The following is a 15,249-nucleotide window of genomic DNA, read 5'->3' on the forward strand; positions in this document are numbered from 1 at the left end:
CATGCTCTTCGACCCTACTCTGTTCTTAGCTACTCTCCTTATATCAAAGAAGACATTTGGCATTTGTTTTTTAGGGATTGGCTAGCTTCACTTAGCATAATCTGCTCTAATGCCATCCATTTCCCTGTAAATTCTATGATTTTGTCATTTTTTAATGCAGAGTAATACTCCATTGTGTATAAATGCCACATTTTTTTTATCCATTCATCCATTGAAGGGCATCTAGGTTGGTTCCACAGACTAGCTATTGTGAATTGTGCTGCTATGAACATTGATGTAGCAGTGTCCCTGTAGCATGCTCTTTTTAGGTCTTTAGGGAATAGACCGAGAAGGGGGATAGCTGGGTCAAATGGTGGCTCCATTCCCAGCTTTCCAAGAAATCTCCATACTACTTTCCAAATTGGCTGCACCAATTTGCAGTCCCACCAGCAATGTACAAGTGTACCCTTTTCCCCACATCCTCGCCAGCACTTGTTGTTGTTTGACTTCATAATGGCTGCCAATCTTACTGGAGTGAGATGGTATCTTAGGGTGGTTTTGATTTGCATTTCTCTGACTGCTAGAGATGGTGAGCATTTTTTCATGTACTTGTTGATTGATTGTATGTCCTCCTCTGAGAAGTGTCTGTTCAGGTCCTTGGCCCATTTGTTGATTGGGTTGTTTGTTCTCTTATTGTCTAATTTTTTGAGTTCTTTGTATACTCTGGATATTAGGGCTCTATCTGAAGTGTGAAGAGTAAAGATTTGTTCCCAGGATGTAGGCTCTCTATTTACCTCTCTTATTGTATCTTTTGCTGAGAAAAAACTTTTTAGTTTGAGTAAGTCCCATTTGTTGATTCTAGTTATTAACTTTTGTGCTATGGGTGTCCTATTGAGGAATTTGGAGCCCGACCCCACAGTATGTAGATCGTAGCCAACTTTTTCTTCTATCAGACGGCGTGTCTCTGATTTGATATCAAGCTCCTTGATCCATTTTGAATTCACTTTTGTGCATGGCGAGAGAAAGGGATTCAGTTTCATTTTGTTGCATATGGATTTCCAGTTTTCCCAGCACCATTTGTTGAAGATGCTATCCTTCCTCCATTGCATGCTTCTAGCCCCTTTATCAAATATAAGGTAGTTGTAGTTTTGTGGATTGGTTTCTGTGTCCTCTATTCTGTACCATTGGTCCACCCGCCTGTTTTGGTACCAGTACCATGCTGTTTTTGTTACTATTGCTCTGTAGTATAGTTTGAAGTCTGGTATCGCTATACCGCCTGATTCACACTTCCTGCTTAGCATTGTTTTTGCTATTCTGGGTCTTTTGTTTTTCCATATGAATTTCATGATTGCTTTCTCTATTTCTACAAGAAATGCCGTTGGGATTTTGATTGGCATTGCATTAAACCTATAGAGAACTTTTGGTAATATCGCCATTTTGATGATGTTAGTTCTGCCTATCCATGAACAGGGTATATTTTTCCATCTTCTAAGATCTTCTTCTATTTCTCTCTTTAGGGTTCTGTAGTTTTCATTGTATAAGTCTTTCACCTCTTTTGTTAGGTTGATTCCCAAGTATTTTATTTTTTTTGAAGATATTGTGAATGGAGTGGTTGTCCTCATTTCCATTTCAGAGGATTTGTCGCTGATATACAGGAATGCCTTTGATTTATGCATGTTGATTTTATATCCTGCCACTTTGCTGAATTCATTTATTAGCTCTAATAGTTTCTTTGTAGACCCTTTTGGGTCTGCTAGGTATAGAATCATGTCATCTGCAAATAGTGATAATTTAAGTTCTTCTTTTCCTATTTTGATGCCTTTAATTTCTTTCATCTGTCTAATTCCTCTGGCCAGTGTTTCGAGAACTATGTTGAACAGAAGTGGTGAGAGAGGGCATCCCTGTCTTGTTCCAGATTTTAGAGGGAATGCCTTCAATTTTTCTCCATTCAGAATGATGCTAGCCTGAGGCTTAGCATAGATTGCTTTTACAATATTGAGGTATGTTCCTGTTATCCCTAGTTTTTCTAGAATTTTGAACATAAAGGGATGCTGTACTTTGTCAAATGCTTTTTCCGCATCTATCGAGATGATCATACGATTCTTATTTTTAAGTCTATTGATGTGGTGAATAACATTTATTGATTTCCGTATATTGAACCAGCCTTGCATCCCAGGGATGAATCCTACTTGATCATGGTGCACAATTTTTTTGATAAGTTTTTGTATCCGAGTGGCCAGAATTTTATTGAGGATTTTTGCATCTAGGTTCATTAGAGATATTGGTCTGTAGTTTTCTTTCTTTGAAGTGTCTTAAATTGATGCTAATTCGAGTTGCACATACATGATGCCAAATACTATCCTTTTTCTTTCTCCTTTTTTTTTCTCTTAATATGGGATAGTTAAGTAAACAAAGAGAAAGCATAGTAACTTTCTTATTTTTATTAAGCGTGGTCATTTATAGACAATTATCAATCCTGTGCTTTAAAATTTTAAATCAGGGGCTGGGGATGTGGCTCAAGTGGTAGCGCGCTCGCCCAGCATGCATGAGGCACTGGGTTTGATTCTCAGCACCATATAAAAATAAAATAAAGATATTGTGTTCACCTAAAACTTAAAAAAAATAAATATTTAAAAAATTTTTCAAATAAAATAATTATCTTGTAAAAAAACAATTTAAACACAACCAACACCAAACCCTATGGAGAGTGTTTCAAGGCTACAATCTTGATGGATAGGTAAAAAGGCAGAATGTATTCCAAGGAACAATGAATCAGCCTCTGACATGATTTTTGTTTCACAAACCTCTTTTTTAAGAACAATGAACCTCTTCAGGGAAGAATAAAACACTAAAATAAATAAATAAATTCATAAAAATGAAAAAAATGAACTCATTTATTCATTGTGTTCTTTTGAATTTTCACTTAACTTTCTAAACTCTTTGAATTACCACACCAAATATATACATATGTATATAATATATATCAATACAAATGGAAATAAACCTCCATTTTAAATGCTATCTGGAAACACTTTAACATATATTACATATCAGAATGAAGTAACACAAAGAAACTTTTTTAAACATAGGATTCCTCTCTAAAGCTGAAATGTGAGGCAGACAGACGTGTTACTTTCAAGCAGATGGAATCCCAGAATATTTTCAGGATACATAAATCTGAATTTTGTTTTCTGCTTTATGTCTGAGGCAGCTAACCAATCAACTGATGGTTAAGATTTCTGTACTCATTGTTTTTCCAATTTTCCCCTTTCTAAAATTTAAACTAAACAATTCAGTGTATTTTTTGTAGTCCTACGGATGAACATTACAGAATGGGTATGACTTTTATAACTTGCTGTGATTGTAATCTTTTGTGTGTGTATATAATGCCCATTGTTTTATCAAGACATATTCAATAATAAATGATACCAATTCATGGAATCCAACATATGCATTCTGACATAAAAAACAAAACACAAATTGCCACTAATAAAATTAGTTTATTTTATCTTAAAGTTTTCCAAAAATACACTTGTAAATTTACCCACATACTTGGATAAAGATAACCTTTACAAAGACATTAAAATTTTGTAAATTATTCTCTTTTAGCTGTTAAAGTACACAGAGTAGAAGGTGTTATAAAAGAGAAAATATTAAGTCATGGTCAATGCTTGAAAGGCACTAATACACATTAAATCTTCAGAATACTACTAAAATATTAAATTTTAAAGATATTTAAGGAAAAAAGCTGTGCCTTCCTTTCAGAAAGCTTTAATTGCAAATGATGTTTACTAAGACATATTATATACTGCATACCACAATAACAATGAATGATCTTCTCAAATTTTACCTAATTGCTTTACAGATGAATCAATCTATACAGGAGAAAACACAGGAAATTGCTTTTAAATATATATATATTATATATATATATAATATATATATTTATTATATATATATTATATATATAATATATATATTTAATATATATATATAATATATATATAAGCTCCCCAATTTTCGTGATATTAAAGAAAATTTAGCCCATTCCAATTAAAAAGTAAAATTTACTTGTATTTAATATTAGAATAATATATTTTAATAATATAAAATTTCAAGCATTTACCAAAAATACAAACCGTGTTATTACAAAAAAAGAAAGAATGAAAACATATTTATCTAACCATCATTTTATAGGAATTAGAATATTTACATACTTTATAATACTGTAGAAATCTTTGGTGGTGACATATGAAATAAGATCCCTGAAAACTCACTGATAATTTTGTTCCATCAAACAGTGTAGTCAAGTATTTATAATAAGTAATGGTGGCAGTATTATTTTTTAGCCAAATATGCATACACAGTGAGGTGTGTGGTGGGGATCTTATGTCAGACTTGGGTGGGCTTATATTATTACTTAGCCTGATAGGCAACACCAGAAACAATACCCTAAAGAACAGATCAGTTCTTACTTCTAAAGAAACTTTTGAAACAGTTAAGTACTAGTGAGCAAACTGAATGAACAAATAGTAAAATAAGATACTGGCTATAATTTCTGAATAAATTCCAACAGCTACCAAAACACTTAATATCTAGGCCTCAACGGGCAGTGGAGAAAAGCAAGGCACTGTGGTCTAAGGATAAATTTACATTTAAAAAAAATCAGTAAACTTAAAAGGAGAGAGAGAGAGCGAGCGAGCCCTATTCTACCTTAAAAGAAATAAAAATGTGTAAGTTTATTTCACAAAGATCAAAAAAGGAATGCTAAAACACATTAAGGTGACAGAAACTCTAAGAAATGTAAAATGAAACGAAAATGATAGGAAATAAAAAAGGTATCAACTATGTGTAAGATACAACAGTAGAAATATATCAGAGGAAGGACTGTGAACATGAAGGAGTGTAATTAAACAGAAGAACTTTGCATTAGTGAGACAGGTATCTTTGATGAAGCATTTTGACCCTACAAGATAAATAATTCTTTCAATTTAAAATAGTATGAGTTTACTAAAGGATGGTGCTTTTTTGTTGTTGTGGTAGTACTTATTCTTTTTTAATTTTTATTTTATGGTGCTGGGGATTGAACCCAAGAGCCTTGTACATGCTATGCATGTGCTCTACCACCAGGAAAAGTGTAATACTGAGATTAGATTTAAAAAAGGTAAAATGGCACCAACCAGCCCCCATAGATAATGTTCTTGATACAAAGTCACTTACATGACCTTATCAGGCGATTTGAGATGACATTGCCTCTGCCTAGGAAGAGCAAGCACAGTGTAGCATTTATATTAAGAAGTCCAGTATAATTAGAATTCATAGGGATTTTGAAAAGGAATTAAGAGTCCTTCCAGAAACTAAGAGGCTAAAAATTACTCAAGGTAAAGATGGAGGTGTTCACAAAGTTAAATTTTGGGAGGAAAAAAAATTGAAGTTTTATTTGGTGTGAATGTGAGATAGTCCAGAAAATATTAAATACTAATATGGATGCAACATATTAGTTGCATCCATATTAGTCTTTAATATTACTTAAATATACCTTACTCAAGGTACTCCTGAGTAAACATAGAATTCTTGGCTAATACTCTGAGGAGATCCTGAATGTATATCACCAACTGGCTTCCTTTCTTAAAAGGTAGAAAGGTCAATGATCTTACAAATCTCTCCCTCTGTGTTCTCTTGGGCAAATAAGCAAAACAGTCAAGTAAATTAGCTTGTACAATTGGATTACTGATCACTAAAACCATCGCCAAAAATATACTGACTTAGAGATCACAATACATACTTATCAATTCGACCTAAAAAAGCCTCCAAAATCTTTTGGATTAAAACATTTTTTAAAATAACTTCTGATATACAGGATTAATGGTGTCTGAATTTGTATCGGCACTCATCTTCAGGGAATTATCTCAGCCAGAAAAATATTCAAATGATTTGAGTCAATGCCAGATTTATAAACCAGCAGCACATATTAATGCCAAGCTTGTGAATGGATTGGCTGTTGGATTATTTTATGAATCAGAAGAGATCTAAGTACTATACTAATCTCCAACTCTATTTCACAAAAGCTACCATTTTTAAAAGCTGAAAATGTAATTGGTGTTGACAAAAATATACTAAGTTCAACTACACTGTACAGCTAATTATGGAAAACTGGTTAATATTTAAAATAACTTTTCATTTGTAAAGGAAATAATTAAAATAGTAATAATTGAACAATTAGTTATATTTTTATATTATAAATCCAATGAATTTAACAAATGAAACTCACAGAAAGGAGATGATGTATTTCAAGGTATAAATTTGCCATGTCAGAATAAGACAAATAAGCATACAGTGTCAACAAAATTTAAAGTAATGTACAGTTGTAAAATAAGTAAACATTTTTCAAGTGTGCAAAACTAGTCAGGAAAGTGCTACGTGGATACCTGGTTTTCAAATATTTGTTTCAAAAAATTTCAGTTAATGGTGGAAAAACGAGAAAGTATTATAAAAGTAAAAATTAAAGGAATATACAAAATATACCTTATTATCTTACATTATGTCCTTGTTATATCATTGCCTGATCAGAGGCCTATTTATTTACTATCCTCATGTGATAGAGATCACATAGATAAAGGTAAACACAATGTTTAACACCACAAAAGTTAGTGTATCCTGAACCATAAAGAATCTTTTCAAGTATAGTGTGGGTCTGTGTTTCATCTAATATCCCAGGCATTCAGTGTTGTTGATGAATGTGAAAATGGATAACATGCTTTTCTGTAGTTTTTGATGTACATATATTAGTAGGCCTTGCATAACTACCTTTTGTAGTCAATATTTGAAAGTAATTGTTAAAGAAATAAAGCTATGTAAATTCATGAAAGTAATTCCTATCACTACCACAATTTCAAGAACTATTTTAATATGTAAATCCTGAATATATCATATTAGAAAATGAAGTTGATCTATTAGCATTATTTAGGATATCTGAAGTATAGATGACTAAAAATACACCTGTGGTCTCTTCTTCACTTTATATTTTAGTGAACCATACCGCACCTGAAGAGAGAAATGTGTTATTAAGAATTTGACTGATTATTTTTAAAAATAAGACAAGATTTAACAGTTCACAATCATAGGAATTTTTAACTTTCTGATACAAAGAATAAATTATCTTGTAAGCATGTATAGAACAGCACTTCTTATTTACTCATAAAACATTCACTGTTATTATACTTTTACTATTTATTCACCATGTAGGGTTGGTTGAAAGCAAAAATATGTAGTTAATTTTTTTCAGTAGCACAAGGCTGGCACTGGGTATTCATGATAACCATGTGACGTGCTGTGTGGGAATACCATTTTCTACTTATACTGGAAGACTAGGAATTTACCACTTTTAAAATTCCCAGAAAAAAAAATTTCCAGAGAATTTAATATACAACTGCTGCTCTATCATTCCAACTCTTCATTTATGGATCATTAATACCCTAAATGATAATGCAGCAGGGAAACCCCCAAACCCCAATCATTAGAAAAACAACTCTACACTTGACTAACCTCCTTGCGGCCTTTGATGGTTTTCACAGATTTCATGCTTTGTGATCTCCGAAGCCCTTTGTGTGTTAACATCTCATCATCTGAATATGGCCCATCCGCTTCTTCATCTGTTTTTTCACCTCCATCTTTTAGTGGAATTCCATAAGCTAAACAAGTTGTCAAAAACAGCATGTTTTGGTAAAAGGATACCAGTCAGCACTGGCTCACCTGTGGACGTTCTCTGCATATTCTGCATTTGCTCAGTTCCCTTTCTCTCTCATTTGGAATGTGTTCCTGCCCCTTGCCATTAATCTTTGCCTTCTGCACTATTCTAGAAGATCATAACTCATTTCCTCTAGGATTCCCTGACCATTCTTATTTTTAATATACATTTTTTAAATTATTTTTGAGCAGTGACACGTGCATCCTGTTAAACAACCAGAGACTATAATGAGACATATTGTGAAGTATCTTCTCACCTTTTCTCTTTTTCATAAATTCAAGAAAACCCCAAGCATTGGTGTGTTTCAGTTTGTCATGTGTGCCTTGACTTTTAACAATTAAGATTCCCTCACCCCACATAATCTCTTTTGTGAAGACTGGGAATGGTAAGGTGAACCAAGAAGACCCAAAGGGGCTACAAATTTTGGCAAGGTAAGTTCAATGGGGACAGGTGATGGGGAGGTTAGACCAACCCTGTTGCACTGAGATAAAACCCAGCCAGACAGGCAACAGTAATTAGAAACACCACAGGCTAAGATGACAGATGTTAGTCAAGAGAAAACAACCAGTATCAGGAAGGTCAGTGAGAGAGCACATGGTGGGTGTGCTAATAGGCTGTTATGTGTAACTATAAAGACTTAACTATTAGCCACATGCAAACATCCAGATAATTAGGTCAGTATTGTGAGGAAGTCTGAGAATATCCTGAGGAGCAAGAACTTTATCACCCCTGAAGCACAAGTTCACATTAAGAGATACCAGGAAAACTTATCAATACAGACTGCTTGAAATTCAACAGGCCTGGGATGGCGCTTAGATCTTTGGCTCTAACAAGTATCCCGGTGATGTTTATGCTAATGACCCTGTTTTCTGAGGGTCCTGGACAGAGAACCAGGCAAGGGCCAATCTAAGGCAGTCAGACCACTGGGTGGGTAGGTTATATAGATAGAGCTGGCATTAAAAGGCCCCATGAAGTTTCAAATTCTTCTTTAATAAAGATAAGAAGCATACATACTTAAATCATCAGGTGAGGAAAAAGTAGAAAGGTTTCCGGGCTTAGGAGGAGGCAAGAGATAGACTCCTTGCATGTGAAAAAATATATACTGAAAAAATAATGTGAACTCACTAAGAAAACCACAAAGAGTTGCTAATATGCTTCTTACTCTGATACGTAAACTACTTTAACTGTATGTTAGACAAGTCTGATTTTATGCTGTTAGATGTCTAGGCTAAAAATTAAGGAGGAGTTGAAAGCAGAATTGGTTGTCATTTAGGCCAAGATCTTTCTTTTCCTGCAGTGTTCAAAAGAAGTGTGTTCTGGGAAGAAGAGACTATATAAGCCCAGGGCTAGGGCAGCAGAGGAGTAAAACTGCTTGGAAGGAGGAAGCCAGTGTGCCCAGGTCAGCGCCTGGGGTCACAGGCCTGTGAGAATGTTCCTGATGCAGTAGTAAGTGGGAAAAATTGCACACATATAAACAAAGGAAAAAAATAAAAATAATATCATCATATCTCATGGAAGTTGACTTGTAGATAATTCTAAACTTCATTTTTCCTTTAATTTGCAAAGTATTTATTTTAAAATTATACTTCTATAACTGAGGAAAACAAACCCGAAAAAATTGTTTTTAGGCTGTCATCTCTAGATTATTTATTACTAAGGGGCTGAGGATAGAACCCTGAGCCTCCCACAGGCTAGACAAATACTTTGGTCACTCAGCTATATTCCCAATCTGGATTATTCTTCTACTGCTGTGCTTACATAATATTCCCAATTCCAGTACGGTAAAACACAATAAGGAGTCAAGGAGAGTCAGAAAGTTCTCTAAGGTCACGGATGTGGCATATAACTACAGTTCAATAAACAGTTCTTGCCATTTTAGTTGCCTCTTATCTTATATGATTAATATTTGGAATGTCATTCAAAAGGTGATTATACAACATATTCTTTCCTTCTTTTCTAATTTCAGCTAAAAAAATCTTACTGACTTTCTAATTATAGTCTCAGGAAAAGAGATGGTTTGACTTGTTATTCCACAATATTGTTTAAATTCTATTATGTATGAGTCATGTACTAAAGTATGGGGATACAATGATGAAAAGACACAGCTGCCTTTTTCTCCCCTCAAGAAACTTATAGTCCAACAGGGGAAACAGGGTCAAATGGGCATTACGATACTGTAATAATTGCTATAAATAGAAAATAAGGACAAGGTGCCAGGGAGTAAGGAGAATTCACTCAGCCTGGGTTCACTCAGGTTCAAGAGAAGACCTTTAGGAGACAGTGGCTAAGCTAAATCCTGAAGAGCTCATGATTCCACACAGTTAGGGCATGATGGAGTGGGAGAATAAGATTGGGAGCTAATATACCATGCTATCAAATTTGCACTTCACCAAAAAGAAATGGGGCGGGGGGGGGGGGGCTTGGAAGTATTTTATGCATAAGACTAGCATGATATCTGGGTTGTGTAAAAAACTGCACTTTGGAGAATGAATCAAAATGGATAGGCTGGGCATGGTGGCTCATGCCTGTAATCCCAGTGGCTGGAGCGTTAGAGGCAGGAAGAGCTCAAGTTCAAAGCCAGCCTCAGCAATTTAGCGAGGCGCTGATCAACTCTATGAGACCCTGTCTCTAATAAAATACAAAATAGGGCTGGGGATATGGCTCAGTGGTTGAGTGCCCCTGAATTCAATTCCCGATTACTCCCACCACCCCTAAAATGGATAAGACTGAAAACAGGGAGCCTAAGCAGGCAGGTCTGAACTGACATAGTCCCAAGAGTGAGGATACAAAAAGTAGTGTAATTCGGGGTCTATTAGGAGGTGAAATTGACAAGTTTAATTTAGTAACCTAATAAAAATCCCAAATGAAGAGAAGGAAGATACTGAGTCAAGCCAAATACTTCATTAAAACATATATATAGGGCTGGGGTTGTGGCTCAGTGTAGAGCACTTGTCTAGCATGTGTGAGGCACTGGGTTCGATTCTCAGCATCACATATAAATAAATAAAGTCCATTGACAATTAAAAAAATATAAAAAAAAACCCCAAAAAACAAATATACAATTCAAAATAACTTTATACATATTAGTCCATTTCAATATCTAACTGTCTCTATAGTATAGGATCAAAACACAATACTGTTTTATTATTAATATTTTCCTTACAATCTGAATATATTTTCATATCAGTAAGTATATATTGACATTATTATTCTTCATGGCTAATAAATTACCTTTTTGTTTAATAATTTTTCTAAGGTATTTGTCAAAAATTTGATTTGTTCTAATACTTGTTATTTAATTTATTTTTGGCAGTACTGAGGATTGAACCCAGGGTCCTACACACGCTTAGGCAAGCAACTCTACCACTAAGCTATATTCACAGTCCTCTAATATTTGTTATTTTAAATGAGATGAACTTTATTTTTTTATTTTGTCAGTACTGGCTAGGGCCAGGTATGGGAGGCAAGCTCTCTACCAGTGGGCCACATCCCCAGTCCGAGATGAACATTCTCACATATATATCTTTGAACATTTGTCTGATTATTTCCTTATGACGTATTCCTCGAAGTTTCTTGCTGAGTTAAACGGAATGTATTTTGATGATTACTGCCAGATTGTCATCCAAAAGGATTATTCCATTTTAAATTCATACAACATGCACAAGAGTGTTTGCATCTCAACACATTTTCTGTGGTGGTTTTAAAAATACCCATGAATTCCCTGACACTCTTTTTCCCTTCTCTTAAATCCCACAGGCCTTTGTACCTACTTTGACAAATGGCTTCCAAAAATGTGGTGGAAGTCACACTGAAGGACCTCTGCCACTTTCTCTTGGGACTCTGACTCTGGAAACTTCCATTGTCAGGTGAGTTAAACTAAGCTCAGAGATCACAAGAGAGAACATAGAGACAGCTGTTTGCCTCTTCCTGGCTTAGACATGTGTGAGATGATGACTCCAGCCTCAGCTGCTCTCTGATCATAGCTGCATGAGACCCTGAACAAAAACTGCTTTGCTGAGTCCATTCATCCCCCACATGCATGAGCAAAATAAGTGACTGTGATTGTCTGGGCCACTGTTTTGGGGTGGTCTGTTATGCAGCAACAGATAACTGGAACAGTTACCAACATGAAGCAATGTTAATTAAAAGCATTCCTCCCAAATCCAACGAGCAAAAATTACTATTGTTGCTATTTTAATTGAAATTAAAAGCGTTATTTAAATCAAACAGCTGTGATTAAAATAAGTAATACTGACTATCTGAAATTGAAAATATTTTTCATGTATTTGTTGGTCAGTTGTACTCTTTGTAGAACTAATAACTGGTTTGTAAGGGTTCCTGGATTGTCAAAAATCTGAAGCCCCTGAGTACGGTGGTGCACACCTGTAATCCCAATGATTCAGGAGACTGAGGCAGGAAGATCCCAAGTTGAGACCAGCCTCAGCAATTTAGTGAGGCCCTAAGCAACTTAGTGACACTGTCTCAAAAAACAAACAAAAACCCTCAACTCCCCCCGCCAAAACTGGGGTTCTAGCTCAGTGGTAATGCACCCCTGGAGATTACTCAGTGCCCCCACAACACACACACACACACACACACACTCTCTCTCTCTCTCTCTCTCATATAGGTATATATACTTTGCCTGTAAAATACAATGAAAATATTTCTGATAGTTTGTGATTTATCTTTTTCTTTTTTGGTGTATTTCTCCTCTATATGTTGTCATAAATCTGAAGCCTCTGGATACGGTGGTACACACCTGTAATCCCAATGACTCAGGAGACGGAGGTGGGAAGATCCCGAGTTGAGACCAGCCTCAGCAGTTTAGTGAAGCCCTAAGCAACTTAGTGGGACTGTTTTTTTTTTTAAGGTAGAAAAGTCCCTCAAACTTTTCTGTTATGTTTTCTGATTTTGATGTCAGGCTTAAGAAAGTTTACCCATCTAAGAGAACAAAATTATACACAGGAATTTCCTACTACATGGTTTCTTATATTCAAATCTTAATCTTAGGTTTGAGGCAGAGGTATAACTTCAATTTATACCTCAGTTTCTAAGTCTAGCAATTATCTTAACATCATCAGTTATTTTCATATATCTTATGTTATTTTAAGTTCATGGTTTGAAATGTAACAAAAAGAACTAAATAACACCTGTGTATCTTAAAATATTTTAGTCACACAGGGTGTGCATGGTAGTGCACTCCTGTAATCCTAGTAACTCAGAAGGCTGAGGCAGGAGGATAATGCAAGTTTGAGGCCAGCCTGGGCAACTTAATGAGATCCTGTTTCAAAATAAAAAACAAAAATGGCTAGAGATGTAGCTCAGTGGTAGAGTGCCCTAGTACTGCAAAGAAAAAAAATTTAGTCACACCAATTTAAATTTAATAAATGAATATCACATAAATGTTAGCATTTTCATATTTATAATCCCATTTTAATTTAGATAATTGGAGTACAATTCTTAACTCATTCTAAAATATGAAAAAATTGCTGAAAAAGGACTCAAATATATAGTCTAAAGACAAAGCAGAACCCATAATCAAAATCATTATAACTAATTTAAAATGCATAAGCCTGTTCAGAGCTATGTTTTCAGTATTAATACTTAGGTTGATGGCTCAAAGTTCAATGGTTTCTCTTGCTAAAAGGTATCACTATCTTAATCAATGGCTAATGCTTGATTACTAGCTTTTAGATAATAGCCACCAACTTTGTAAAGTTATTCATTCTTGTGAGAACTTGGAAGAAATTTCATTATTTTTCCTTTGTAAGGACAGACTATTGTTTTATTTTTTTCAAAGATTAATTATGAAGAATAACTTTTAATGTCCTTCAAAAAAAACTTCTACTTTTTAAAAGAAAACTTAAATAATCTTGTATCTCATGGACTTAACACTTTAATAGGAAAGTGTAGAAGACCTCAGTTCTCAGGCTTACCTTGAATCAAAATTTTCTTTCTTCTTTTTTTTTTTTTTGGTGCTGGGGATTGAACCCATGGCCTTGTGCTTTTGAGACAAGCACTCTACCAACTGAGCCCTCAGCCCCTCAAACTTTTCTTACGAATGACAAAATGTTGAAGGAACTTTTTTATTTATGTACATGCTTCTAAAAGCACAATAGTTTTTTATAGCTACAGGACACAGCAACTGTAACAATGCTCATAATTCATAGAGAATATGTAAACAAGTTAGCTCCTGAACTAAAAGATGGAATCTCAATACATTTTCCACTGGAGTAATCCTATTTTCAAATTGAATCATCTTTTCATCAGCTTAAACTTTTTATCTTGTGAGTCAACATCCTTGCTTGTCCACAGCACTTATAGGAAAGTGTGCTTAACTCTAAAACTCCTTAGATGTCAGTACATAGTTGGAGTATTGATCACAGGTCAGAATGAGTGCTGGCTGGTGAGGAGGCAACCACACCCATGGCTTCTAAAAATTCTTGGCAACAGAAGAGACTACTGCTATTTTCTTTTTAAAATATTTTTTTTTTATATTTTAGTTGTAGTTAGATATAACACCTTTATTTTATTTATTTATATGTGATGCTGAGGATCGAACCCAGGGCCTTGCATGAGTGCTTTACTGCTGAGCTACAACCCCAGCCCCACTACTGCTATTTTCTTAGCTGCATGATTTCCACAGTCAACGAAAGGCAAAGGATAACATTATTTAGAGAAGTTTGGAGAAAAAGAGCTAAGTTAAACATAAAACTAAAAAATATAAGCTTAAAAGCAAATTTTATTTACCCAATTTCTGACAGTCACTATACTACTATAGTACCCAACTTGACCCACAAGTCCAATTATGAAAGGACCATATAGTAAAACAAATAACACACCTGCTGATTCACTGGGGGTTGGTTTGCTTTTCTTTTTTGCTTCTGGTAAAGGCTGATATGGTCTTTGTCCCACAGGCTCATCACCTTGTATAGCTGTTAAATCATGCATACTGAAACTTCTTAAACGTTCAGTTATGGCTCCTTGGCTCTATTAATAGAGAAGTGATAGATCCAGAAAAAAATACTTTATAAACTATCTAGTATGCTTGCATTTAACAATTTAAACATTAAGACATTTTATTATGAAACATTTTGCTATATTAATAACATCCTCAACCATTTTATTATCAAACTTTAAGAATGAAAGTTGAAAGATTTGTATAATGACCACCACATATTCTTTATATTTTGCTATTTGCTGTATTACATATCAACTATCTATCAATCCCTTTCATTTTTATGCCTTTCAAAGCAAGCTACAGCATTAATATATGTCACCCCAAACATTTCAGGATTATATTTAATTTTATAGTACAAAAAAATGTGTGATGAGATCATCCTCAGAGAAAAAGCATCCATAATTTTGAGTCTTGATTCAGTATTCTGGATTAGTGATACCAAAATTACCATTTTGGGGCAAAGTTTATGATTTATAGGAGATCTTTTCAAAGTAAAGACATTGGTTTAAAGCTAAGCCAAGAGTGGTACTAGCTCTACCTAGAACAAGGCAGGAAAATTTAA

General features: G+C 34.5%; 1 protein-coding gene across 1 annotated transcript in view; it reads right to left on the minus strand.

The window, feature by feature from the left end:
* Window positions 1-3,459: 3,459 nt before the first annotated feature.
* Window positions 3,460-15,249, minus strand: part of Reep3 (receptor accessory protein 3) — a 91,720-nt gene continuing 79,930 nt past the window's right edge. The window contains exons 6-8 of the mRNA XM_046419644.2: window positions 14,569-14,716; window positions 7,525-7,670; window positions 3,460-7,023 (exon numbers count right to left, since the gene is read on the minus strand). Coding sequence (XP_046275600.1) covers window positions 6,967-7,023; window positions 7,525-7,670; window positions 14,569-14,716 — 351 coding nt within the window. The 3' untranslated portion in view covers window positions 3,460-6,966. The remainder of the gene's footprint in view (window positions 7,024-7,524; window positions 7,671-14,568; window positions 14,717-15,249) is intronic.

This window comes from Marmota monax, unplaced genomic scaffold, assembly GCF_021218885.2.
Source record: "Marmota monax isolate L192 unplaced genomic scaffold, Marmota_monax_Labrador192_F-V1.1 WCK01_AAM20220418_F8-fsc00019, whole genome shotgun sequence".
Lineage (NCBI taxonomy): Eukaryota > Metazoa > Chordata > Mammalia > Rodentia > Sciuridae > Marmota > Marmota monax.